The 27592-nt window shown below is 41.6% G+C and overlaps 1 protein-coding gene across 1 annotated transcript; it reads right to left on the bottom strand.

Annotated features, from left to right (window-relative positions):
* Positions 1-1501: 1501 nt before the first annotated feature.
* On the bottom strand, positions 1502-25660 carry DNAJC21 (DnaJ heat shock protein family (Hsp40) member C21). The gene is made up of 12 exons (XM_055325889.1): positions 25478-25660; positions 17999-18092; positions 16341-16464; positions 15434-15556; positions 13409-13713; positions 12386-12537; positions 10148-10235; positions 7380-7538; positions 6926-6968; positions 4121-4293; positions 2517-2592; positions 1502-2003 (listed from the first exon to the last, which is right to left on the bottom strand). The coding sequence occupies exons 1-12, from the start codon at positions 25572-25574 to the stop codon at positions 1842-1844; spliced, it is 1596 nt and encodes a 531-aa protein (XP_055181864.1). The 5' UTR covers positions 25575-25660; the 3' UTR covers positions 1502-1841.
* Between the last annotated feature and the right edge of the window lie 1932 nt (positions 25661-27592).

The raw sequence follows: 27592 nt of genomic DNA, 5'->3' as shown, positions 1-27592 counted from the left end.
TTGGTGGGTAAAAGGAAAAGCAAGGAACGTCTGATGGCCATTCGCAGGACATTCTGTCTTTCAAGATGACTTCATATTTCTACTGTATAATAGTATGTGATCAATATGCCCTCTTGTTCATCAATATTCCTATTCCTATTACAGCCACCTCACCTAGTTCTAATTAGAGGAGGGTGGCAAGTTTTCAGATCATGGCTGGGAGAAAGAGCCCAAAGACCTGGCTGCTATTTCCCCTGAAGGGATAAGAAAGGGAGGATGGTCGACAATTAGGAGGAATTAGTGATAGGTATTAGAGAGAAAGAAGATAAGGGAAGTCTACCTGGGGGCTCAGTTAGTTACCATTGGACTTTAGCTCAGGTCATGATCTCAGGGTCCTGGGGTCAAACCCCACACTGGGCTCCCTGCTCAGTGGGGAGTCTGCATGTCCATCACTCTCTGCTCCTCCCCCTACTTGTGCTCTCTCAGATAAGTAAAATCTTTAAAAAAAAAAATCCATTATGGGGTGCATGGGTGGCTCAGTTGGTTAAGCATCTGCCTTCAGCTCAGGTCATGATCCTGAGGTCCTGGGGTGGAGCCCCCACATGGGACTCCCTGCTCAATGGGGAGTCGGCTTCTTTCTCTTCCTTTGCCCCCTATGCGTGTGCTCTCTCAAATAAATAAATAAAATCTTTACAAAAAAAATCTTGTATTTCTAAATGAAGAAAAAAAAAACACTTGAAGATTCAAGGATATAAGCAGCTTCACTGAATACAAAGTATGTATTTTAAGCTAGTGACTTCAAAGTTACTCTCAAGGCCAATTTTAAGAACTGCCTATTTAATCCATCCTCATCCTAAAAACGGACTCATCACTGATCCATATACTTGACCCATACTCACCACCATTCTCCATTTTTTGAGTTAATATTCATCTTTGTTATACAACGGATGGCATAAATATCAGCCCTATGAAAAAACGTTTACTAAAAAAGTTGTTTTCCATTAAACGATAAAAAAAAAAAAACAAAATTAAAAACTTCTGAAAATAGTGAAGAAAAAAATCCTGTCAAGGAGTTACTATAAAATCTGAACCATCTGCCACCTTGATCCATCATGCTTTATGGCTGACATTGTGCCAAAGAAGGAAGCACCATATACATTGATTTGCTTCCACCTCCAAAATTTAAATCAGAGCAAAACACCATAAGATGTATCTTATTGAGAATTACCTATAAAATCTCAAATTAAATCAATATGGCTATACCTTGAAAAGATACTAGTCTTGAAACAATCATATATGTTCAATTAGTTTCTACCTATCACTGTCCTTGAGGAAAAAAATACAGTAATCAACAATAGGTTATTTAGAAATAATTTTAAAATTAGAACTGGAGTCATCGTATCAGGTGAGAAAAAAAAATCTATGATGATTTTAAAACAATTTGAGTCTTTGATAGATCATGAAACATAAGAAAATACAAAAGCACTGAATTGTATAAAAATACTATGTGAAATCTACAAAATAAAACAGAAAGGAACATTTGTATGTGTTAAAATAATTTAATTCTCCCTGTACATTTCTGTCCACGTGAGCCAACAGAAATCAAGAATGTGTACTTTTACAGCATTTACCTGTTTTGAGACATTCAAGTCAATTCAGATGGCAAAGTAGAATTCAATCACTAATGAAATGTTTAAAAAATATATATTAAACAAAAAAAATGTTTTTACAAGATAAAAAATAATCTTCCACAATGCAATAAATTGCAGATCACCGAAATTTTAACTCTTTAGATGATTTCAGTTCAGTTTTTGGTTTCAAAATCTAGAGACAATCAAAAAGAAAAAGTGTTGGCAGAATTTCTATCTGTTTTTACGTTTCTCTTTCTTGCTTCGACTACTTGTTACGCTGCCTAAAGAACATGATGAAGGTGCTCTTGCATGACCTGTGGCTTTCAGATGGTCGAAAAGTTTATTCCGGGATGGAAATTCACTATGGCAGGTTGTACAGCTGATAACATCATTCTGAAGAGGGAAAAAAAAAATCATAAATAAAAATAAATGTTATTACCTGAGGGCAGTCATTTATGTTTTGATGTTGAGATTACTTATCAAATAATTCAAAATAAAGACCTTTTAACAAAATGACAGCCACTAAAACAGGCTCCAAAGAGGTAGCTATTCTTAAAAGTTAGGTCCCAGCAACCAACACCATCAGCTTTAAGAGTCCAGAGACATTCAACAGTGTGTACCGTATGCACTAGACCAAGGTTTTAGATCCCAAAGTAATGGAAAACAGAACATAACTGTCCTGTCACAGTCTGGTGGTCTCAATGTGCCTTTTACTTTAAAGACAAACAATGACAGTAACACAGATATAGTAAGTCCTACACTTGTCAAGAATAACTCTGGAAGGATCCACACCTACACAGCAGGTGCAGAAGGGCTCCTCACATACTTACATCTTTAGAATTAAGAGTTAGATTATATTGCTTAAACAATTTCCACTGAAAACATGTCAATATGATTTTGACCTACCACTGTCTGTGGTTCAGCAGGTACTTTGACAGATTTTTTCGTATCTTTGGCTTTCTTTCCTTTGGGTTTAGGAGCACTGGAAAATAAATTATAGAAGTCTTACAATCCAATAATGACATGTCCCTTTTAATTATTATTTTACGCCTAAGAAGAAACAGTGACATGCACTTTAAAGGCTAATCCATTAATTAGCCATTAATGGCCAATCTTATAAATTCTCCATCTCAAATGAACAGCTTTAAAGAGCAACTTTATTTATTTATTTATTTATTTTTTAAAATTTTTATTTATTTATGATAGTCACACAGAGAGAGAGAGAGGGGCAGAGGGAGAAGCAGGCTCCATGCACCGGGAGCCCGACGTGGGACTCGATCCCGGGTCTCCAGGATCGCGCCCTGGGCCAAAGGCAGGCACCAAACCACTGCGCCACCCAGGGATCCCCCTAAAGAGCAACTTTAAAGACCACAGTGGATGTCAAATTTGACACCAAAACCAAGGAATTTACTTAAAATAGTTGAAACACAAGCTACAAGACTTCGGGGGATTGTGTGGTTCCTTGTCTTCCTTCTCCTAGAGCTGCAGGCCTACCTCCCTTGAGGTCTGTTCCCCTCACTGCCGCCACCACCTCAATGCCTACATCCCCAGGTGCACTGCCCCACCCCTTCGCTGGTCCCCAGTGGTAAGCACTGAAGACTCAGGTTCCTACTTTACTCTGTCATTTGAACTCTTTCTCATGGTCCTAGGCAAGGACCTGAGGCTACTTACTGTTCAGGTCTCTGCTCAAGGAGTAAGAAATTCTTCTCTGCTCCAGAGGAACAGAGGAGGCTTGAGACAAGAAAGTACGATAAGGCAGGAAGAGGAGGACCAGGAATGCTCTCTCCCAAGAAAGACCTTCCTCTGGCCAGCCACCGTGACCTAGTGCGGCACCAACATTGCGGGGCTCCTGCCAGCAGGAAGGCCTCAGACTGTGCAGACAGATCCTGATGACCTGCACTGCGGGGCCCCACACAGGAGGACCACCATGAGCATGGACACATGCTTCATGATGCTCCAGGTGAGTGGGGTGCAGCCTCATCGGGAGACTCGTTCTCATGTGTGTATCAAGGATTACTGATCTAGCGTAAAACAAGGACCTCAATATGATAAAAAACTAGATCAAAGTGACTTTCTGATTTGGGCCGCATTGCTGAAATGTCCATGAGCACATTCCTTTAGCGTCCTCTTTCTAACATCCTTCATCTGTGTGCAGGTGGGATGTCTGTCTAGATAAATGTATAAGTCACTGATATACCTACCTGATTGGCTTCATCAATCATGGGAAAGGTGTTATTTGATATATGAAAAGATATCCTTTTTTTTTTAAGATGTTATCTATTTGAAAGTGAGAGAGAGAGAGTGAGCACACAAGCAGGGGGAGTGGCAGAAGGAAAGGCAGGCTCCCCACTGAGCAGGGAGCTTGATGCAGGGCTTGATCCCAGGATCCTGGGATCATGACCTGAGCCAAAGGCAGACACTTAACCTACTGAGCCACCCAGGCACCCCAATATATGAAAAGATAGTCTTACTACCAACATTAATTAGAAAACACCATCAAATTGACTTACTTCTTAGCTTCACTTTTTGGATCATCACAGAGTTGGACAGTCTCTGTGACACCGCTATTTGCTTGGGGACTACTTTCCAGTTCTTTGGCACGGTCTTGATTTAAATTGGTATCTTCTGATTCAACCTTTACTCCGTCTTCAGTTCCATTTTCATTAAAATTATCATCATAATTCTAGGTAACAAAACACATATGCATTACAAAATAAATAAATTCCAGGTTTTTATGATACCAAATAATCATCCTAAACAATTATAATGTTCTGTGCACTCTGGAGGAATATATCTTTAAGAAGTAAAAAGAAAAAGTGATAAAAATTTAAAAACGTGAATGTTCATTGCAGAAAGATTATATTAGGGAAAAATTGGAAACAATCCATATGTTCATTAAGTGAATGGTTGACTGTATGAAAGGAATTATGAAGCTCTTAAAAATCATATTTGCAAAGGTACTGATTCAATTTTGTGGAACAGTATTTACAACATATTAGCTAAAATATAAAAAGAAAATTATACGTATAATGTCTGATTACAATTCAATAGTAAGTAGTATCTGTAGGCCAAATTAGGGGTGATATCTCTAGTTCTCTGTATTTTCCAAATGATCTGCAATGAGTACCTATTTCTTTTATAGTTAGAGAAAAAAAACAGCAAATAAGCATTATAAAAAAGACAAAGCTTCGCAAACATACCTTCACTAAATGAACAGTGTTGTTGGTTTGCCACATTTGCTTTCCCTCCCCTTCCTCCCTCCTCTCTGTACATGCGCGCACACACACCCTGCCCCATACCCTGAAGGATGAAAGTAAGCTGTAGGCGGATATCATGACACTTCCCATGTGTCTCCTAAGAACAAAAACATGCTCCTATATACCTACAATACCCTCTTCATACACAAGAATTTAACACTGATATGATCGGTTCCATATTCATAATCCAGTAATGTCCTCTCCTTGCGAGCCCTAACAGGGGCGACAACCAAGGACCATATATTGTATGTAGTGGTCATGTCCCTTGAATTTCCTTTATTCTAGAACCACAGCCCTACTTTCCCTTTCATGATATTGATAATCTGCTGGCTGTTCTGTCCCACAGTTTGGCTTTGTCTAATTGTTTCTTTATGACTAGACTGTTACACATTTCTAGCAAAAATATTAGCACCAAAATATCTACTAAGTTCAAGATTTATTTTTTTGCAGGTAATTTTGTCTTTAGAATGTGTCCCATGGAGGATATTCAGAGTGCTGTGCTCAAAAGTTACTTGAATTCCTCCTTTCTGTCAGCCAGGGTCATTTGTTTACATTCAATTTCAGTTTTCCGGAAATTGAATATAATTCAATTACATTCATCCTGGTGGCTTATTCAGATTTCTTTTTCTGACCATACAGAACCTCTCCCAGTCTGAAGTTCCCTGATTCTCTGTATTTGCTGCCTCCTGCTCTTCAATCTACCAGTTCATGTCTCCACACTAAAGAACCGAGAAAACATCAGGAAAAGTGCTACATAAAACGAGGTCTGAACTGGGGCTTTCTTCCTGATAGAAGCAGAAATTATCAAGAAGAGTTATTAATATAAAGGAATACAGCTTTGGAGGGGGAAAAATGATGTAGCAAACAAAGCATTTTCATTAGTAAGAAAACACAAATACATGCGTTCATTACTGTAATCTACAGGACCTACCCTTTGTGACTCAAGACAAGACAGGCTTGGGTGAGGTATAAATTTGTCTTATCTTGTCTTTATTCTAGCGGTCCTGACACACACAAAAGAGAGGAAATGTTCTAAGCTAATGACTATAGAGTCTTCGAGTGGAAGACAGGATGAGTCATTTTATAAAGGAACATATAACTTGCTATGTGGTTTTATAACTGAAGCAAAAGTTCCAAGTCACAGATTTTAACAGTGACAAATTCCTGTGTCATTTATCATTTTTGGAATATGAAACAGATAAAAAATTTTCAAATATATAACCACTTGAATAGATAAGCCAAATCTAAAGTTTTATGAAAAATTATTCATGTGTTACCTAAATTTTAAAAAAATTTTCTTAAAAATTATTGTGTTAACTAAATTTTCTCAAAAAGAACTATAACATTTAATACTAATATAAGCTAATGTAAGTAGATTATGTTAAAATTGCACAGAAATCAACTCCATTCCTTTTAGAACCACCAAATACCCTTAGTAAAAATGAACAAACTCATTGTGTTTTTATACATCTACAGGACTGTTATGCATATATAACAACATAATAATTTTTTATTTAAAAATATTCTTAAGAGAGATGGGATTTAGACACCAGGTTTGAAATATACTACTTACATTTCTGAGTAATATTAAGAAACATTGTTTTTAAGTTTCACAATCACTACACATTTCTAATTAACTTTTCCTTTTGCAAATTTCATTTATGTTGTTGCCAAAAGAAACTCAGATATATAATAATCAACCCTCAAATTTTCACATATTTCTGATTTTAACTGTTGTCCTGATTTAAATACCCAGTCATCCTATGTGTCCAGATATTTTAATATTATCACTCAGCTACATAGTATCAGGGAACTAATTACACTTGTAAAATTTTAAGACATACCAACAACAGTAATTAAGTAAATCAGCAACATACATAATAATAGGGGAAAAGTGTTGAAAAAAGAAAATGTTTTTAACTCCCTTCAATCTGTTTTATAATCAATATAAAATTATAGAGTGAAAACCCCTCTCCTTAATACAAGCTATACTGAAAAGACAAAAGCAGTCCCACTTTATATTTGATATTTAGTGTTAATAAAACTTTTTTAACACACCTGTGCTGGTTTCTGTTTCTTTTTCTTCTGCTTTTTAGAAAGCCTAAGAATAAATAGAAATCAAAATGTCAAATATTTAACTGTGACCAAGTGAAAAAAAAATTAAAACACTATTGATAGAGAAGTAAAAATTTAAAAGTATTTAATAACATAAGGTATTAAAAAGAAAATATTCACATCATTTAAAAAATTAGAACAGTGGTTCCATTGATGGCAATTAGCATATCAATTACCTAGGTATAAAAGTTCTTTTAATACAGCCATAATGTATTCTGTAAAAATTATATTTGACATCATACTTTTACCCCTTTCAAAACTGTAAGTTCCCTTAAGTAGAAAAAAAATATGTGGAAAATATTAGCATAACAGAGCAACTTCTTTCAGCTAAAATAGCATTTAAATGCAATCTCATCTCTAACGTGGTAAGTACGTCTAGAAGCATTTTTAGAAGTACTTTTGTTTTGGTGCATCTTCTATTTCTTCCTCAGAATTGGCATTCAATGGATTTTCATCAATTTGAGGTCCTGAAAAATTTTCTTCCTCCTCCTCCAACTGTTGTTTTAACAAAGCAACCATTTCCCGATGCTTCTTTGATTTTTCATGATTCCTCATACTGAAAGAACAATCTGATGTTAGTAACTGCAACAGGAGTCATATATGCCCAAATATGTAGCCTGTATTAAGTGCAACCACATAAAAATTCATTTTTCCCAATAAGGAAGCAAAATGTTGGCAATCTTATAAAGAGCAACAGAGGAACCCTGTCAGGGCCAGCCCGAGTCTGTGCTCTTCCCTCCCTGTCTCTCAGCATTCTCCCTACCTTCTGTCCTTTTATCTACATATCCTCTTCCAATTTTTTGGGTCAAATTCTCTATTATTTTTGTTTTCCAATTCTTAAAATTCAGATCTTCCCCACTGTTTCCTCTTAACCACCGAGTATTAGCCAAGTGTGTACATGTTCCAGGTTATACTGGGGCTTTGAAAGATCCGGAGAAATTACAAGACAACATTCCAGCTTGGAGAGAAGACCACTTGGGTTATGATGTGAGGGCCTCAAGTATCAGAGTAGTTTACCTCCTTTTGTTTCTTTCAGTAACTGCCTTTCACCTTTAATAACTGTCTTTCCCTTCTCATTCCCACTATCCTCAAAGTGAGTTCAGATACATCCACCTTCTGCCTAAATATCGATGAGCCATGTCTCTTCCAGTGAATCTATGGGCCACGAAGTAACATTCCACAAAACAGGGTTGACAACACTTAAGTATCAGAGTTATTAGATGAATAAGAAAGTAGGAAACTTATGTCAATACATTAACTTTATCTCAACTGTTCAGATTCTGGTTTTCTAGTTTCAGTTGGTACTCTTCCTTTCCACTAAAATTCTTTGTACCATGGTTTCTTAGAGAAAATGGAACGTCTTGTGCCAGAAAGTAAGTGCTCAAAAATGACTGGGATATGTCAAAAGGATGTAGGAGTCACCTTGCAGGAACCCACACTAATCATATCTGGAAAAGTCTGAGCATGAGAAGCACAGTAATAAATTATAAAATGCTGAAAAACTTCACAAATTCATACTGATAACAGACAGACAGATGGAGGAAAGGCAGACTCTTTTATTACAGTAGAAAGCCTGATGAGGATTAATAATGTACAAGGAGCAATGGGACCAGAAAAGCTCCCTTTTGGAACCATTATGATGACAAGTGGTACCAGCTGAAATCATAAATGAATGCCAAATCTAGGATATTTGATGAGGAGCAAGATATCTGCCTAACTTTAAAGTGTCTCTCCACAGATTAAACACGCTAAAATCAGTTGCAAGGGAAAAAGTATCAACTCTACAGAAGAGTTAGCAGTGCCCTGGCTGGAAGGGCAGACAGACATTGTAGGATTCTAGCAATAAAGCTCTGAGAGCAGCACTATATGTTGATGCAGTGTTCCAGCTGGATACAGAACTTGAATCTAATCATGAGGAGATGGACAAACTGAAGATGATAAATACTCTAGTAAGAAAAAAATATATGTTAAAAGGGCCCATATTCTGAAGTGACAACAGCATAGACAAGGGAACTGGTCCAGATTAAACAAGACTAAATAAATGAATGCAATGTAAGATCCTAGACTGGACCCTGATCAGAGTGGAAGAGACACCGTACAGGACATCAACAGAAGTGGAATACGGGCAGTAAGGAGATGAAAGGACCACATCAATGTTATAAAGTTCCTGAAGCTCCCAGCTGTACTGTGATCAGCTAACAGAGTATTCTTATTTTTACTCTTAAGGAATATATATTGAAGTACTTAGAGGTAGAGGAGTATTATGTATGTAACCTACTCTCAAAATATTCAGAGAAAAACTGTGTATGTGGAGCAGACAGGTGAGGGAGAGAGAAATGGGGTGCGCACAACTGGGGCAAAACATTAGCAACAGGTGAATCGGGCGCTTGCAACTTCTACCCTGCAACTTCTCTGTAGGTCTGACGTTATTTCCAATAAAAAAATAAAATTTCACATCTCCTTCACAGTTGCTTTTGTTTTCTTGCTTGTTTCTAACTCTTCCGCTCTTGTCACTTCTCTCACCACTCCACAATTTTTCCCTTTGGGGGTTTACGTCAATACCATTTACGACTCTCACACCCCCACTGTCATCCTTCCCTCTCCTTTCTCCTTCACTGTGTTTCATTTCTTTGTCCCTGGCTGACTCTACTTTCATTTTCTGCCCTAATCTTTTCCTTCTCTTTATAATAGTATCCTTTTAAATACTTCTCTATTCCTCATTGTTTCCAAAAGGTGAAGTCCTTCTGCTTCAGCGAGTATAATTTAGGCAGGACATGTTTAAAGCTCGTAGGGTGGCAGCATTGACCTGCACGGGCGTGTGATGGCTGGAAGTGAGTTTGCCACCAACAACAGAGACCAGCTTTGGTCTAGCCCCTTGTCTGTGTGACCGTGCCTTCTTTGTTGCAACAAGCAACATTTCTTTCTAGAGACGCACCTATGTTTTAAAAAAGCAGCTATCACATAGGAATACTGGCATGAATGAGAATCAGAACAACATGCTTAACCACCAGTACAAATCCTTCTTCCTCCTCTGCTGGACAGAAATTCCCCAAAAGGACAGGTAGGAGGGTTGGTGACCAATTGCTAAGAGAACTTTCCTTTTAGGACTTTTAGTGTTCTATTTCACCTTGGAAGAAAAGGGGAGTTCAAAGATCTTAAACTTACGCCTTTTCAGTCTTGAAAGATTTGTCACATGCTGGGCAGTAAAGGTCATCGTACAGCTCAGCATCCTCAGCTTCATCACTGTCTTTACCTATGAGAGGGAGGCCAACATTAACTATCTTGTTTGAATAGAATCCAAATCTTAATCATGTTAACAAATTACTGTCTTTAGTAATGATCTAACATTACACACAAATTAGAAATTGTATTTCCTTACATAAAAACAATAACGTTACTAGGATTTGAACTGACCTTTTAAAAGCAGCCCTGGATTATAAGGGGAGGCTTCCAAATCAACCACTTTTCTTTCCAATTCTTCTCTTAAGTCTACTGAGAAGACTCAAAGTCTCTCAAAGTTCTCAGTGTGAGCTAAATTCAGAAAATCAAATGCCACTTTCATAGCTCTACTACAAAGCAGTTTCTTCACAAGGTTTCAGTTACCTCTTAAGCAAGATTTGATGTGAACACATTTGTAACTGTAATCCACTCTTAAATGCTTAAATAAATTTAGCTTATAACACTCATCCTTATTTGACAGACTGGTCATAAAACAACATTTTATATGTAAACTTTAACATGTCTTTACACCGTTGTTTTTTTAAAAAGCTTGGGGTTTTATTACAACGAAATAGTTACTATCAATATAGTCTGCAAAATCTAAGCAACTAAAATGTTGAACTAAAAGTCTCTGCAGAATCCCATAATCTATCTAAGAAATAAACAAGTAAATTGATTGCCATTGAGATCAATATATGGGATCATGCAAGGAGATCAATAAAGATCCCAGGGTCTCTCTCCTATGGTCTACGTTTTTGTTCTTTATAAATAAGGGATATTAATACGATTCTGAAGGACATTCTCATTGAATCCATAGGTGATTAAAACTTATCCTACCTAGTATTGTTTAATAAATGGTGTTATTGTGCAATTACCTGTACCCTTTCAATATACTATATAAATGATTCATCAAAAAGTTAATAAAGAATGTTGAAGTCAAAATCTGGATCTAAAAACGGTCATATGTTAGGCCTACATGCCAGCTTCTCAGAATCTTATTTTTCTCTTCAGTAAAACAGAGATCATTCTATGAGCAAAACTTTCATTTAAGGGTTATTGTGTGAGGATCAAGCAAACTCTTGCATGTGAAAGCACTTCATAAATTTTACATAAAACTTTAATTATGCCACCTCACATTTATAGAATGCATTGTAATTTTCAAAAGATTTTCACACATACTACGTCTAAGTCATTAACAAAAAGTTTCATTTCATCATCATTTGGAGTAAATAAAAGTCCATCGTTTTATCACTTAGCTGCTAGTCTAAACACATCTGTAGATACGGTCAAACTGACCTAGATCTGTGCTTAGATCTTTCCACGTTATTCCTCACGGAAAAGCTAGGGACACCGCGAAAAGTCAGGTATTCTCAACAATGCCTAATCCTCGCCTTTTCAGGTGGTCTCATGCCTGTGCTCTAACAAGAGGTGCAGAAAGGACACTTTTCAACACACCAAGAGGAGCCCCTAAACAAAGTGAGAAATGAGAGGAAGAATTTGTACACACCATGTAGACTCCTGTACAGTTATCAGTTTTTCTGGAAAGAGTTGCTATTAAAACTTGACCTACCGAGCTTCACTGCGGTTTCCTAAGTAATCAGCAGTCACACCTGTCAATATGCCCATCTGCGAAATTATTCATGCAGCCAGAAGCACACAAACTGCTTGTATGGCCAGAAGAGTTTATTAATCAAATACACTCTGGTAGTCTAGGAAATTAGACAGCTTCAATGGACTACCTTTGCGTGGCCTATACAATACAGTTTTCCATTTTAATTGCCACATTTAAAAATCAGAAGAGGTCATATAAAAATCCAGATTTCTGGGTCTGCTTAAAAAGCACACAAGGGGCAGCCCAGGTGGCTCAGTGGTTTAGCACCACCTTCAGCCCAGGGTGTGATCCTGGAAACCCAGGATCGAGTCCCACATTGGGCTCCCTGTATGGAGCCTGCTTCTCCCTCTGCCTGTGTCTCTCTCTCTCTCTCTCTCATGAATAAATAAAATCTTAAAAAAAAAAAAAGCACACGAACACGAAAACCTTGGCAACACTGGTTCTGGCAGCAGCTGAGTCTGCAGCCACTCCCCCACCCCCCTTCTTACACCTGGGCCCCTTGACCAGCCCCTGCACACACATCTGCACACAGAAACATTTATTTTCCCACGTTTCCTAATGAATGAAGTTACCTTCATGCCCATCTTTGAGTTCAGATTCCTCTATCTCATCTTCATCTGATCCATCTCCAAACTCCTTCTCATAGCGCGCCTCCATCTCCTTGAGCTCCTTCTCCAGGTCGGACACGGTCATCCAGCTCTGCTCTCTGTACTGCTCTGCCAGCCTAGACGCACAGCACAGCCTCGCTTACTCAAAGAAGGAGGTCTCCACATTGGTCCCACTTACCCTGCAGGCTTAAAACCCACCCTCCTGGAGAGAGAGGGCTCCTTCCCCCTACACTGTCAGTGTCTACAAAGTTTTAAAATCTGTGCTTCGTTCAAATGAGGGCAAAGTCACTCATCTGTTGTGTGGTTGGTTTTAACTACTCTATTAGAGGATGGGTTTGGGAAACTCTAACTCTTCGCAAGTTATTAAAAGCCTTGAGGTGGTTTTAAATCCAAAGTGTCAAGTAAAGTGATAATTTTCCAAAAATGAGGGATGGGGCAGGAAGAATTTATATAAGAAGTGAATAATCTTTAAAAGAATGCTACAATGCTCTGGACACAATGCTTTTACGCTATCTCCAAGTAACAAAGCTTTAAAGGCACAGAAACGAATTAAGAATCTGGAGCGTACAAAGACGCAGGGCTACAAGGTGGGGCCAAGCGAGGGCACTGCACTTATGTCTCAGGTCCAGTGCCTGCCGCTGTGATTGCCTTGCTATGTGATCTTGGACCCGTCTGCCTCGCCTCCTCAAAAAGATGAGGAGAAAAGCCAGGCCTTGCTTTGCAGAATTGCTGTGTACAAAGCACTTAGAACAGGGCCTTGTGCAAAGGAAGAGATCAACTGACAGTCATTACTATTACATCTCACGAGAGTCTGGTAACGGATCTCAAGTATAAAGGGCCTCTGAAGGAAAACATGCAGTGCAAAAGAAAAACATTTTCCTGGAGGCTAATGAAGCCAGGATGATGACGTGGCCCCCCATGGAAGTGCCTCATCAGGCCGGGCCCCATACCTCTACTGAGCAAGGGGCCCGGCCACGCATCCCATACTTTGCCTGCTTCAGCTTCTGCTGCCGCCTCATCTCCTCTGCCTTCCTCGCCTTCTCAGCGTTCTGTTCCTCCACGAGCTTCCGATGCGCCTGCACTCTCCTGTCTCTTTTCCGGATGAACGCGACCAGCTGACGGACAAGCTCATTCTTCTCCTTCCTTGCTTTGTCGCGAATCTTTTTGTTTTCTTTTTCCATGGCTCGTTTCTCCCAGCGGTTTGAAGCTTGTCGTGTATCATATTCTTCCTTCCAAGCAAAGCTCTTCTGAGTGCAGAAACTCTGCCAATAGGCATAGAAAGGATGGACTACCTAGCGACAAAGAAAACAAGTAAACTGCTGAGGTTTAAGAATTTTTTTCTTCAGTGAGGCAGCAAGTTATCACTGACGCAAAACATCTTTTTTCATATACATAACATCACTACTAATCAATGGAGAAAACAGTCCTTTCAGGGCTTTATAGAATAAAGCACTCTGTAGAACAAACCGAATAAGGTGATTAATGGGATGGGACCACATTCAATAAACAGCAAAAAGTAAAGGAGGACACTGTGAGGGAGCTGAAAGCCCTCCAGGAAGGGAGACAGAGGAAGAAGCTTACAGCATAGGACCAGTATCCATTCTTCTTAAATAAAGAAATGGGGAAAAAAACACACTGATAAACGCTAGTTATAAACTGGCAATTCGGGCAGCCCAGGTGGCTCAGCGGTTTAGCGCCGTCTTCAGCCCAGGGCCTGATCCTGGGGACCCTGGATCAAGTCCCGTGTCGGGCTCCTTGCATGGAGCATGCTTCTCCCTCTGCCTGTGTCTCTGCCTCTGTGTGTGTGTGTGTGCCTCTCATGAATAAGTAAATAAAATCTCTGCTAAAATAATAGAAAATAATCTCATCAAGAGAGTGATCAGAGGTCTGGGGAAAAAGCTTTAATGATGCCCATACAAGCAATGTCACCTAGTTTATTATTATGAGTGGAGAAATGGATTGGTACTATTAAATAGCTTTCCTGAATCATGGGGCATTATTGTGGAGGAATTCAGATTTTCTCGTTTTTGGCAATGTCTGGTTCCACCCTGTTACTGAAGCTTCTTTGCCTGTGGACATTGAGTTATCTTCTGCACTGTATACACCTAACATTTCAAGTTAGAGTTTGCTTTCTATTTTGCCCCAGCATGACACATTCTCATATAAGCTCATATGTGCAACCTGAAAAAAACTTACAGTTGACCATGAAAAATGTCTTGATAAGGCTTTCATCACACATCTAGAGAACAAATTAAACAACATAGATACTGAGGCTACAAAGCCACCATTATAAATGTAGACGCTGCCACGTGTCAAAACTGGATTCAACAAGATTCTTGGGTGGCTCAGAGGTTTAGCGCCTGGCTTCAGACTGGGGCGTGATCCTGGAGACCCAAGAATCCATGCAGGGAGCCTGCTTTTCCCTCTGCCTCCCTCTCTCTGTCTCTCATGAATGAATAGATAGATAGATAGATAGATAGATAGATAGATAGATAGATAGATAAATCTATCTTAAAAAAAAACTGGATTTAAAATAATGCAAAGACTCTTCTTTCTAAAAGAACATAGAGTAACTCCACAGTGACACCAGAATCTAGAGAAGAAGGGGGAACACATCCAGCCATCCGAAGCACCGAAGCACCGAGCATGACATAGACCTCCTGGGGCACGCTTGGAACATTTGAGAAACCCAAGTACAACCAAGAGAAAGATAGAAGTCTGTGAGCAAAATATGCTGCTCTCAGCAGGAAAGATAAGGGCAAAGCAACAGCAATCACTTTAAGCTGTTTTCTCCCATTTAAGGGAAGTTCTTAAAATGCTACTAAACTTGAATGGCCCATTTTGAAGTAAATTCACTACATAATTGTCCAGAAATGCAATAAAATTTTCACAGGCAATAAATATCTGTCATCTTCAACTAGTAAAATTAATTAATTAATTAATTAATTAAAATCTTTAAATAAATAAAATAAAGATAAAATAAAATAAACTGGCAATGTAATTTTCCTTTACCGTATCATAGTCGCTCTGGGAGTCTCCAAAAGTGGGGAAATCTTCCATCTCCTCTTCTAACACAGATTCTAGTTCTTCCTTCGCAATCATTTCAAAAACATTACGATAGACGGTATAAAAGCCCTAAAAAACAGTAGCAGGAACACAAATTTTTAATAGTTTTGTAGTCTAATCACAGAATACGATTTTAAAATGTAACATGAGGGATCCCTGGGTGGCACAGTGGTTTGGCGCCTGCCTTTGGCCCAGGCACGATCCTGGAGACCCGGGATCGAATCCCACGTCAGGCTCCCGGTGCATGGAGCCTGCTTCTCCCTCTGCCTGTGTCTCTGCCTCTCTCTCTCTCTGTCTCTCTCTCTCTCTCTCTCTCTCTCTGTGACTATCATAAATAAATAAAAATAAAAAATAAAAAATAAAATAAAAAAACCTTTAAAAAAAAAATAAAATGTAGGGATCCCTGGGTGGCGCAGCGGTTTGGCGCCTGCCTTTGGCCCAGGGCGCGATCCTGGAGACCCGGGATCGAATCCCATGTCGGGCTCCCGGTGCATGGAGCCTGCTTCTCCCTCTGCCTGTGTCTCTGCCTCTCTCTCTCTCTCTGTGTGTGACTATCATAAATAAATAATAAAAAAAAAAAATTTAAAAAAAAAATTTAAAAAAAAAAAAAAAATGTAACATGAAAAATTTTAATGTTAAAGAATTACAGGCTCAAGCTCTGTCACTGCAAGAACATTTAGGTTTCAACTGGAGGTTTCCATACACTGATAATTTAAGTATGAAGGCAAATGTTTTTTCAGTTTTCAAAATGAACACCATTTCACTTTTCTATTATAAAATAGTTTTAAGAACTCTTTTTGTGTTGAAAGTCTTGTGCTTAATAAGAAATTAAGAGTGAGTTCATTTATCTTACCTTTTCATCATCTCCATAACCAGAGTAACAGGTCACAGTGAAATAGTGAAGCAAATCTAAGCTGTCGTCTTGATATTCCCCATCAAGCCCACCTTTAAGTAGAGCTTCTCTATGATTATCATACCTAAACAAAGCAAATTAGTATTATCAGTGAACACTGAATAAATAAGAATTCACTGGCTGCTTTACTCTGAAACAGCCAAAATATTATTATTATACATTTTAATGTGTCCAATCCACACTCAAATTTTTTTAAATATCAACATGAAAAGATTTAATAATCTTTCACAGAACTGATTAAAATTCTGACTGCAACTTCTAATATGCTGTAGGCAAGTACTGTATAATACAATAACAAGTACATTGTTCATACTGTAATATAAACAATGGAATTTAATTAGCCAGAGAATTTCCATGACTCCCCCCAAAAAGTAGCTGCATTTCTACAGACAAGAAATATTACTAAATAGGTCAGGCACTGGACATAATCTGCTCCACAGACTGATTATGTATTTGTGATCAGATTTACCAACACAGACCAGAAAAAGACTCTTCTTAGGTTAATGTAAACAGTCCAGGAGCTTCACACATACACAATTACTCCATATAATAACTCTGTCCCCAGAGATGTAACAGGAAATCGAAGCTCAGCAATACTAAATACCTTGTCCATAATCACAAACCCAATAAGCAGCAAAGCTAGATTTCCAGACCAGGTCTCCTACATTAGAAGGACCATGTTCCTGGTAATTGTGCAGTCTGGCCTGCAGGTAACGGGAGAGTTAATTAATAGCAGGGGCTTCAGATAAATGATAAGAGAGTCCTTAGCATAGGATGGCCACCTGAGATCTGGAGAAGAGGACAGAACCAAGGAAGTCAGCAAAGAAGCAAGAAAGCAAAGAAAGAAGTTCCTAAAGAAAGGCAAAAGCATTTCTAAGGCCAGATCTCCTGAAGTTTTCAGGAGGAAAAAAAAAAAAGTAGAATTCTCTCTCTGACTATCATATAAGACAAATTTTAAAGTCAGCTGTGTTATTTAACACACAAGACTCACAGAGCAGCATTAAACACCCCCCTGCTCTTTGTAACAGCAGGCTCCTGCACATAAGTTATGTAAAGGCTTAAAACTTATTCTTTCATAGCAAAAAGTTCATCAAAAAATCTGAAAACGCAAACTTTAAACAGAAATTTTTGTCTGGAATGGTATTAACTTATCAGGTCATCCTAAGTAAAAGTATCTGTCACAGATGTAGAAGCTTAACTCTGTTTCTTCATATAAAGTAGTTCTTGGGGGAAATACTGCAATTGTTGCTCTGAAACACTCTTAAGACTCTTATGTGTTTTAAGGACAAGTCAACATTCTTGTGTAACACCAGTAAACTGGTTATACACCAGAGACATCCCATTTAAGGAGAAGTTACTTCACAAGTATCAAAGTTAAATCTATTTAATGTTGTCAAGCTTTGTTCCACCACCTATAAAGTAATTGGAGTAATCACCTCTAAGGTTCCTTTGACCCTAATACTGCATTTTATATAATGAAGATGAGAGATGACTCAGAACACACCAAAACATTTGACAAATATACATTTTTCGAATCTCCTATTGATAATTCCTCCCAACAGAACATGTTAAGATAGGAGGGACAGCGTGATGCTCACCATGCTCTCTCCTGAGGGTCACTCAACACGTCATATGCTGCTTGGATTAATTTAAATTGTTCAGCGGCTTCTGCAGCATTATCCAGATTTTTATCTGTTAAAAATAAAGTCACAGATATACAGTCAGCAAACAAGTAAAGGACAGAATCTTTTATTTTTTTTAAGATTTTTATTTATTTATTCATGATAGACACACAGAGAGAGAGAAAGACGCAGAGACACAGGTAGAGGGAGAAGCAGGCTCCATGCAGGGAGCCCGACGCGGGACTCGATCCCGGGACTCCAGGATCGCGCCTTGGGCCAAAGGCAGGCGCTAAACTGCTGAGCCACCCAGGGATCCCCAGGACAGAATCTTTTAAAGAGACCTCTCCCATCACAAATGCCATAAGTAGGTGAGGAGTGTACAAAACAAAGAAAAACAATGAGGGAAAAGCAGAGAGATCTGGGTGAGAGCTGATAATCAGGGTATGTGAGAACTATCTACTGGAGTAGAAACTGCAGGCTTTCCACTGAGCCTTGGTGCATCACCTGAGCACTCAATCTGGATATCCACAAAGGGGAAACCCTGAGGTAACATACATTCTATTTTTAGAAAAAGCTATATATATAGTTTTTTAATAAATATAAATAGTTTATGTATATAAATTATATATAGTATATACATATATACACACACGTCAAATCAGTTATGGAAGGACTTATTAGGGCTAAATTATATTTACTGTTTGCACGGTCTTTCTATTTTTTCTTTATCACCATAGAGCAAAATAAATCTCATAAAGCTTTAAAAATATATACCGATTATTCTTCCCTTGGCTGTGCTTCCTTAACTCTGAATTCAGAGACTCTCTCTGTCTCAGGCAGGTAGGCAGCTCCCAAGGTGGCCCCCAAGGACCCGCATCCATCTCCTAAGAGCCACACCCTGTGCAGCCCCCTCACAGGTCACCAGGGTTGCTCTGTGGAACCAACAGCAGGCAGCAGAAATGAGGATGCCACAGTAAGTTACTTCTGAGACTAGTTTGTAAAAGATGGCAGTTTCCACCGTGGGCCCTCGCTGTCTTGGATGGCCCTGGGAGGAGCCAGCGGCCACGGCATGAAGACGCGGGGAGAACAGGCCTCTGGCCCGCGGCCAGCAAGGAAATAAGGCCTGCCAAGACCACGCGGGTGAGACTGAGACGTGGACTTTCCCAATGAGGATACCACTCATGAGAAACCCTGAGCCGAACCACCCAGCTAAGCCACTCCCAGATCTGATCCTCACTCAGTCCATGTTTTGCAGTGTTTAAAACCCAAAGCTGGGATCCCTGGGTGGCGCAGCGGTTTGGCGCCTGCCTTTGGCCCAGGGCGTGATCCTGGAGACCCAGGATCGAATCCCACGTCGGGCTCCCAGTGCATGGAGCCTGCTTCTCCCTCTGCCTGTGTCTCTGCCTCTCTCTCTCTCGTGTGTGTGTGTGTGTGTGTGTGAGACTGTCATAAATAAAAAAATAAATAAATAAAACCCAAAGCTTTTGGTAATTTGTTATGGAGCAATAGATAATACACTCAGAAACTAAAATATTTTGAATCTACTCTGGACCATACCAAAATTGTAGAAGCTGCAACTTAATACTTGCCCCGAAGAGGCCGGAGGTAACACAGGACAGAAACATATTCCCCATGACCCAATAATCTTGCAGCCTTAGAACGAGACCTCCCCGTCTTAGGTACCCGGCGTCCAGCCCTTCAGGTGGTTTTCTGCTCAACCACTGTCACTGACAGCACCTTCTCAGGGGCAGCTCTCTTTGCTAAGATGTTTTAACATAAAACCTCTCAATGTTATTTTAGAATCACGGTAATTCTAACTTGAATGAAAAACAATCTCCCTCCCCGCAGCCCGGGTGTAAGTGGCAAGCACTACAGCGCAAGTCTGAACCCCCTCCCTCGGCGCAGCGCATGTGAGGCCAGCGACGGCCATCTGCAGTCCCCCTTCTCCTGGACTACACACTCCCATCTCCCACCGCACACCACAGTCCTCTACTTCAAACACAGTAAAGACAGGCGCCAATGGTCAAAGAGCCATTCATCACTCCCTTCTCTTCACATTCTACTTTTAATCACTCTAGCTCATAATGTTAACTTCTAGCAACAGCATCACATGACCTCATTGTGAATTTACGGTTGACAAAGTTTCTTGTGTTTTTCATACTGACAAGCCAACTGATAACTACATAATGGTTTTTTTTTTAAAAAAAAAACTAAGATATAGCTCTGAATCCATTCTGAATGTGGCAGACACTAAAGGTTAGATCATCCAACGCCTCTCCCCTTTTCTCCTGCAGCCTCTACTGTGGAGGCTGACTAAGCTCAAGGACTTGCTTTCCAGCCTCCCTTGCTGCTAGGAATTGGCCATATGACACAGTTCTGACCAGTGGGATGACGGCAGAAGTCTATTAGTATATTTTCCTCCCTTCCTCTTTCTTCTTGTCTTGCATGTGGACATGATGTTTGGTGCCTCAGCAGCCATCTTGAGACCTTGAAGGAAAAGCCAAGAGGTTCACAGAAATATTAACGAATCACTGAAACAATGCAAGGAGGCAGCTACCTCCAAGCCTTCTTGTGATAAGAGAGAGAGAAAAACACCTTAATTTAAGTGATTATAATTAGGTTTTCTGTTATGTCCAACTAATACCACCAAATTCTATCTCATTGTGGCCCTGCTGCAATCAGGTTTTAGGTAATGCAGGACAGTCAGTGGTCTATTGCCATTATTTTAAGTTTTGATTACCACTCTATGAAAGATACTACTACTAGAGCTGCCTATCCAGTACCTAGTCTCTTCTTCCTAACAAAACCGTGGTTTTGTTCACAGTGGTAATGTACCTAGTTAAAAAATTCACCTCCCCAGATGTTCTGGAGGTTGGGGAGATTAGGTGACCCAGTTTTAGCCAATGAAATATAAACACATGGCAACCAACTAAAACTTTCCAGGAAAGATTCTATTTTCCATATGAAAGGGATGGGCTTTGGTAGCACTCACCTTACACCCTTAACCCAGTCCAAAGTCAGTCTAAGGCCTACAGGTGATTATGAGGATTGAGGCAGAGACTGCTCCTTTATTCCCTTCTTCCAGTAACCGTGAACCCTGATTTTCTGGCGGGTACAGGGTCCCATGATAAAAACTCCATTTCTCAGTCTCCTTTGAAGCGTGGCATGACTGTGACTACATTCCAATCACTACCACCATAAAAGTGTTATACGACAGCTTTTAGGGACTTCCTTAAAAGGCAACCAGCACACACGCTGTCCCTGCTCTAGCCTTTCCTCCTCCGTTCTGCTCCCTGGGACCGCCAATGACCACTCTGGACAGTAAGTGAGGGCCCATCTGAAAGGAGCTAAGCAGAGTCCACAGACCTCGAGGAGGAGAACTGCTCCACCACAGCTCACCTGCAGGTCTCTGTCTGCACCTGGACACGAGAGAGCAAGAAACTTCTAGCTTTGAGGCTTAACTGTTTATACTTGGTGCAAGCACTCAAGCCTTAGAGTCAGGACAATGGAGCAGGTCTCTGACCGTTTCATCACCAAGAGCTGGAGCTACCAAGATGGGCCCTCTCTGGATTTCTTGCTAAGGTTGAGAAAAACAAAACTATTTGGTTTAGTTACTGTAGCCATCTTCCTGTCACATGCAGCTCAACAGTCCAGACATGCTTTAAGGTGAAAGTCATGATTTCTACATCTTTCATGATTCAAAAATACTCATGATTTCTACATCTTCACCAAATCATTCATAAACTTTTTGTCATAAATAAAAAAGCACAGTCCCAATTAAAGCAGAATGGCAGAAAATGCCAGCAAATAAATCTTCCCACATAAAACAAAAAAGGTGACTGGGGGAGGTATGTGGGTGGTTCTTCTTCACCTTTTAATCAGTACTGTACTCTGTTGTCCTGCTTCTTCCCACTCCCTTCCTTCCTCCCCCAAAGAAGTTTGGAGAAAGCTCAAGCTTTCAAACACAGAAAGTCCATCAATGTATCAGCTGAAAATAAGACCTAACTTCTTACTGAAGCATCTTTCTTAAACAAATTTTTCCCAGCTTGTCATATGGCTCTTTATTTCACTCAAACATACCTGAACTGGTTGACTATAATGTTAAAGTGAGATCTAAAAGCATAGATGCAATAAGTTAAAAAGCAATAATAAAGAAACAAAAAGCCCACATTTATTATTAGCCACATGCAAAGGCCACAGGTATTGCAAATCCAGTCATCCAAATTTAAAAAGCATTTTCACACTATTCTTTGTACTTTTCTCTGGATTCACTACGCACACTCTTCTATTCCCTCCCAAACTTTTTTAAGGTGCCTTTTGGAAAATTCCATGGATTGAGCCTTTTAAGTTCTGTCTTGAGGGAAGCCAGGCTTCCTGAGAATACCACTTCCCTGCAGGGCTTCCTCCTGGGGCTCCTTAAGCCACAGCCCTCATACGGCAGGTCTGGTGCTGGAGCTGGCTTCCTCCTGACTGCTGGCCCTTCACCTCACCTCCGAGGGCAAACTACATTCCTTCCAGATTCAAACCACTGGCCACCTTCTTCCCCTTCTCACTGTCCACACATCACTCAACCAATCCCCCTTAACTCACTGAGAATTCTAGCACTTGGCTCAGTTTCCATCTGCAGATACTATGATCATCATGGGTGACCTCAATGTACTCTGACCTCCTGGTCTCCCTACCCCCAGTCTTGCTCGCTCCAATCCACTCTCTCCACAATAGCTAGAGATACCTGAAAAATAAATATCTTTTTCTCCTGCTTCCGACTTTTCAGTGGCTTCCCAATGCCCTTAGGTTAAAATCCAATGTACCTAATCCAGTTTACCCCAACCTCCATGACCTGGTTGCTGCTTCCCGGGCCATGCTCACCACTTGCCCTTCCTGCACTCCGCTATGCTTTGTCTTGCCTCCCTCCACCTGTATTAACTGCTTTCTGCCTTTAGTCTTGCCTTAGAAGTCACTTCTCTGGGGATGCACATCTCTCCCACCTACACATAAACCCAGTCCAGGTCAGGCATATGTGCTCATAAGCATCTTCTATTTGCCTTCATACCACCCTGATCTCACCAGACTACAACTGCCTGTTTTCCTGTGACTCTCTGATGACTTTATGTGCCAGCAGGGAAGGGACTGTCCCTGTCTCATTCACACATCAAAGTGCTCGTAGCATCAAATAAAAGCCTTCCCTTCACAAGGAGTGATCTCACTGGAAGTCATGTTGACCCTACTGAAGATTATGTTCGGCTGCTCAACAAAAAAACAAATACCTTTAACAATGAAAAATGAGCAGCCTTTGTTTTGAAGTACAAATTCTTTTTGGAGCAAACCAAACCCCATATGTTAACCTCAGAAACATCTAACACAGAACCTTGCACACAGCATGAATTAAACATTTGCTGACTGACGGACGTAACAAATTAACAAGCCAGCGCAGCAAAATATACCATAATCCTGTGTTACCTGGAGAGGATGTATCCTTTAAGTGTACAGGCATCTTCACACCAAAAGATATTTAGGATGTTATGTTTAATGATGACATTCAGAGAAGACATGCACATTTCATTTCTAACCAGTTAGGTTTCAAAACAGTTAGTGATGTTTTAATAATGTTTGCATACTTCTTCCTTCCTTCCTTGCACTGATTTCCAATCAATCACCAAATCTGGTAATTTTTCCTTTACAGCATCTTTTCAACCTGGCCTGGCCCTTCCTTCCCACTGACCCCAAGCCTGGTGTGGGCCCTTCCATAGTGGAACCTACCTGACTTCTGTCTCTGTCCCTCTGCAGTCCACTCATGGGCCCTCACAGTACCACCTCAAGACAGCTCAATAAAACCAGCCATTAGTAGAAAAACAAATTCGACAGTCCTTAGCCTAACATTCAAGACCCTTTACAATCTGATCTTAAACTACACTAAAAAAAAAAAAAAAAAATCTTAATATTATCATCAAAATTATATATGCATTTGGTCACAAGCATCAATCACATTTTTCCAGCCAGAAAAGGCAAGGAATTTCTAACTTCCTTCTAATTCCTACTCAATTTCTGATGAACACCCTTATTACTCTAAGAATATGGTTCAATACTGTTTTTAGAATTATTCGTTTTGGATTTAATTAATTTTGACTTCCTGCTGTGATCAATGTTTAGCTTGCTTACTTTCCTCCTTTCCAATATATATTTAAGTTCCTCCGTTGGTAATCATTACTCTAAGTAACAAATCCATACCTTTATTCCTTGTTCAACCCCAGACATTACCCTTTGACCATTTGGGTCCCAAGCCCCTCCTTCAGCTCTTCTCTCAACACATAGTTTCAGATTTCCCATAAATACTGTCCTCAAACTGCCCCTGGCCCATCTCTGGTCCACCATGATGCTGTTGCCTCTACTTTTAAGCTTACTTTTCCCAGTTCCATTCCTCTGGGATCCAGCATAAATCTAGGCTCCTCTGCCAAGGGGAAGCCTCACTGCCTCTCAGGACACAGTGAAAAAACTTCGTCCCCAGAATGCCTGGGGCATTTATTAGTTGTTCCTCGAATCCAACTACCAATCGTGTGTGTTGTGCTGTTTTGTTTGCACTTGTATTTAAGATTTCACGGCTTAGGTACAGCATGTTTTCCCAGCAAGACTCTTGGGATCTCTAAGCACTTCAGAATCTTCCTTTGCTGCCTTGTATATACTGGAGGTTCTAGCGCTAATACGTAAACGTCTCAGAAGCCTCAGAAAGCAGAGATTCAACTACAGCCCTTAGTTTCCCAGTCCGAAAGATGAGATAAACTTCACGCAACTCCCAGAAGCCTGACCTACCGGCAAATAAAACATGCAAAGGAAGCATACTTCTAAGCACACGGGCAAGCTTCCCGAGGGAAGCCACCCCTTAAAAGTCTCGGTCTGCAGAACACCCGAAGGGGAGTACCGGGTCTGAATCTCAACAGCTCGCCGGGAAAGGAGTGGAGCGTGTGTGGGGGGGGGGGGGGGGCACAGCTACTTAAAAGACAGCCTGGATTTCAGTAGGGGGCCAGGCATCACGCCTGGGCAGCCGGGATTCGGCGATGAAGCTAAGGGCAGCTCAGGGCAGCTAGGCGGCAGGGCCAGGCGCTCGGGCCCCGGCCCCCCGGGAGGAGCGGGGGAAGGCGCTAGAAGGCGACCCTCCCCCCGAGTGGCACTGCGGGCCGCGGGCGCGGGGCGGCGCGGGGCGGCGCGGGGCGGGGCCGGGAGGGGCCGGGAAGGGCCGGGAAGGGCCGGGAAGGGCCGCGGGCGCGGGGGCTCGGGGCAGCCGGGCCGAGGATGCGCCCGCCGGCGGGCGGCGGCAAGGGCTCTGCGCAGCGGCACCTGGCCCGAGCCCGCGGGAGGTCGGGGCCGCCCAGGGCCCCGCAGTTATTCCGGCGGCGGGGTGCGAGGGCTGCGAGGGCTGCGAGGGCTGCGAGGGGTGGCGGGGGCCCGGCTCGTAGTTACCCGGGTGCCATTTCAGGGCCAGCTTCCGATAGGCCTTCTTGAGCTCCTCCTCGCTGGCGTCGCGCCGCACCCCCAGCGCTTCGTAGTGACACTTCATCGCCCGGCCGGGCAGGGCGCCGGGGCCGGGGCCGGGGCCGGGGCCGGGGCCGGGGCCCGGGGCGGGGCGGGGGTCCGGGCCCGGGCCGAAGAGGCGGCGGCGGCGGCGGCGGCGGCGGCGCTGCTGGGCCTCCTCGGCAGCGGGAGCCCAGCGCCCGCACCGGGCCAGCCAGCGAGCGCGGCGGCGGCGGCGGCGGCGGCGCGGGGCGGCGGCGGCGCGCGACGGCCACAGGCGGCGCGGGCTGCGGCAGGCGGGCGCGCGGAGGGGGCGGCGCCGGCGGCCGCGGCTCCGCATGGGCTGGGGGCGGGCCCGGTTCCCGGAAGGCTGCGCGAGGCGGAGGCGGGGCCCGGACAGGTGGGAGGCGGGGCCTGGACGGGCGGGGGCGGGGCCTGGAGGGCGGGAGGCGGGGCCCGGACGGGCGGGGGCGGGGCGGGGCGGGGGCGGGGCCGCGGCGGGCGTCATTGTGAGGGGCACAGTGGGCCGTCTGTGTAAGGAGCGCCGAGTGGGCGGCCCGCCCGAGGCTGATGGGGAGTCTGATGGGAGATTCTGGAAAACACCTTGTTTTCTGAAGATAATTTCTCAGCGGAGCCCCGTTTTTAGAGGAGGCAACTCGGACTCCAAGTAGTCGAGTGGTTCGTTCAGGCCTCCCCAACTGCTCAATGGCAGGATTCAGGTGGACCCAATACCGGGTTTAACTCCTCAGTTCTCTCCAGCCGCCACTCATCGAGATCTCGAATACTGCTCAATCTGACCAATATGCAGAGAAATAACGGTAGATATGATGCCCGAAATTGGGACAGTGTGAGACAGCATCAACACATTTTTTGAAACATACCAAATGTTTTACCTCCGATGTGGGTAAAATTGTGCTAACCCATCCATCCATTCCTCTCTAATCCTAACTTTCTGGTTTCTGATCCTACATTTCCTAGTATTTCACCATTTTTTCCTTGATCTAACTGATAAGAGTATTACAGGATGGGAGATCCCTACAACTGTTCCAAACAATTTGATAAGGTATCAAAATAGTATTCTAATTCTCATTTAAATATGTTGGTGAAATATGTACACCAATGTATTTCATTATAATGCGGAATGTTTACATACATCAGTTGTCAGGTGTAGGTTTCCTCAACCATGCATAAAGAGGTTTGGCTCTGTTGCTAACATCTATTGTTCAAGGTGGTCCCTCGTTTCTCTAATACTCTGCCCTATCAATCAAAACCAACCAACCCTAAACCTCATCAAGTTTTTCCACACCACTGTTCAACCAACTCATGCTCAAAATTCATACACCTGCCTCCTTTTCAAAGAAGGAAGATACCACACCACCTTTGTTTGTAAATCGGCAATGGATAATGGAGTTTGAATACAGGGTAAAATAGAAACTCTCCCCATTTGAGAATGGCTTGGCGGTAGGAATAAAACGTGACTAAGAAAATAACTTTTTTCCTCCAACTACATCTGGTTTTGCTTAGGACTTGTGAGTCACCTGCCTTTTTCCTCCTGAGAGAAGAGGGAACTCTTTTTGCCTGTAACATTGTACAGCAATGTAAAGACAATTACACTGGATATAAATGTTTAAAGAATTACCTTTGTTAAACAAGTTGGCTTCTAAATGAACATGGACTATAAAGATGATGAATTCTCATTCAAATGAGGTACTCCTATAAATGACTGTAAAAGGGAAGTAATTTGGGACAGGGAAATATGTAGAAACTGATAATCAAAATTGTAAAAAAAAAAAAAATTCCATGAAAACTCTACAACACACACCTCAGAATATGTTAGAAGTTTGGGTCTTCACTCAAACTCGCAACTTGTTGAGCCAGTATTTTATAACCTACAATTAACTTCTTGAGATGTGAGTATTTAAATTCAAATCCTGAATTACAGCTTTACATCCCGGGCTATATTCAATTGCTGAAATAAATCAGCTTTTCCTCCCCCTGCACTTAACCAGATTTGGTCTTCATTACCAGACACAAGTATTTAAAGTGAACCTCTTAAAAAAAAAA

This window comes from Nyctereutes procyonoides, unplaced genomic scaffold (genome assembly GCF_905146905.1).
Source record: "Nyctereutes procyonoides isolate TBG_1078 unplaced genomic scaffold, NYPRO_anot_genome, whole genome shotgun sequence".
In the NCBI taxonomy this organism is placed as follows: domain Eukaryota; kingdom Metazoa; phylum Chordata; class Mammalia; order Carnivora; family Canidae; genus Nyctereutes; species Nyctereutes procyonoides.
The sequence above is the reverse complement of the archived record's forward strand: the minus strand, read 5'-3'. Positions and strand labels throughout refer to the sequence as shown.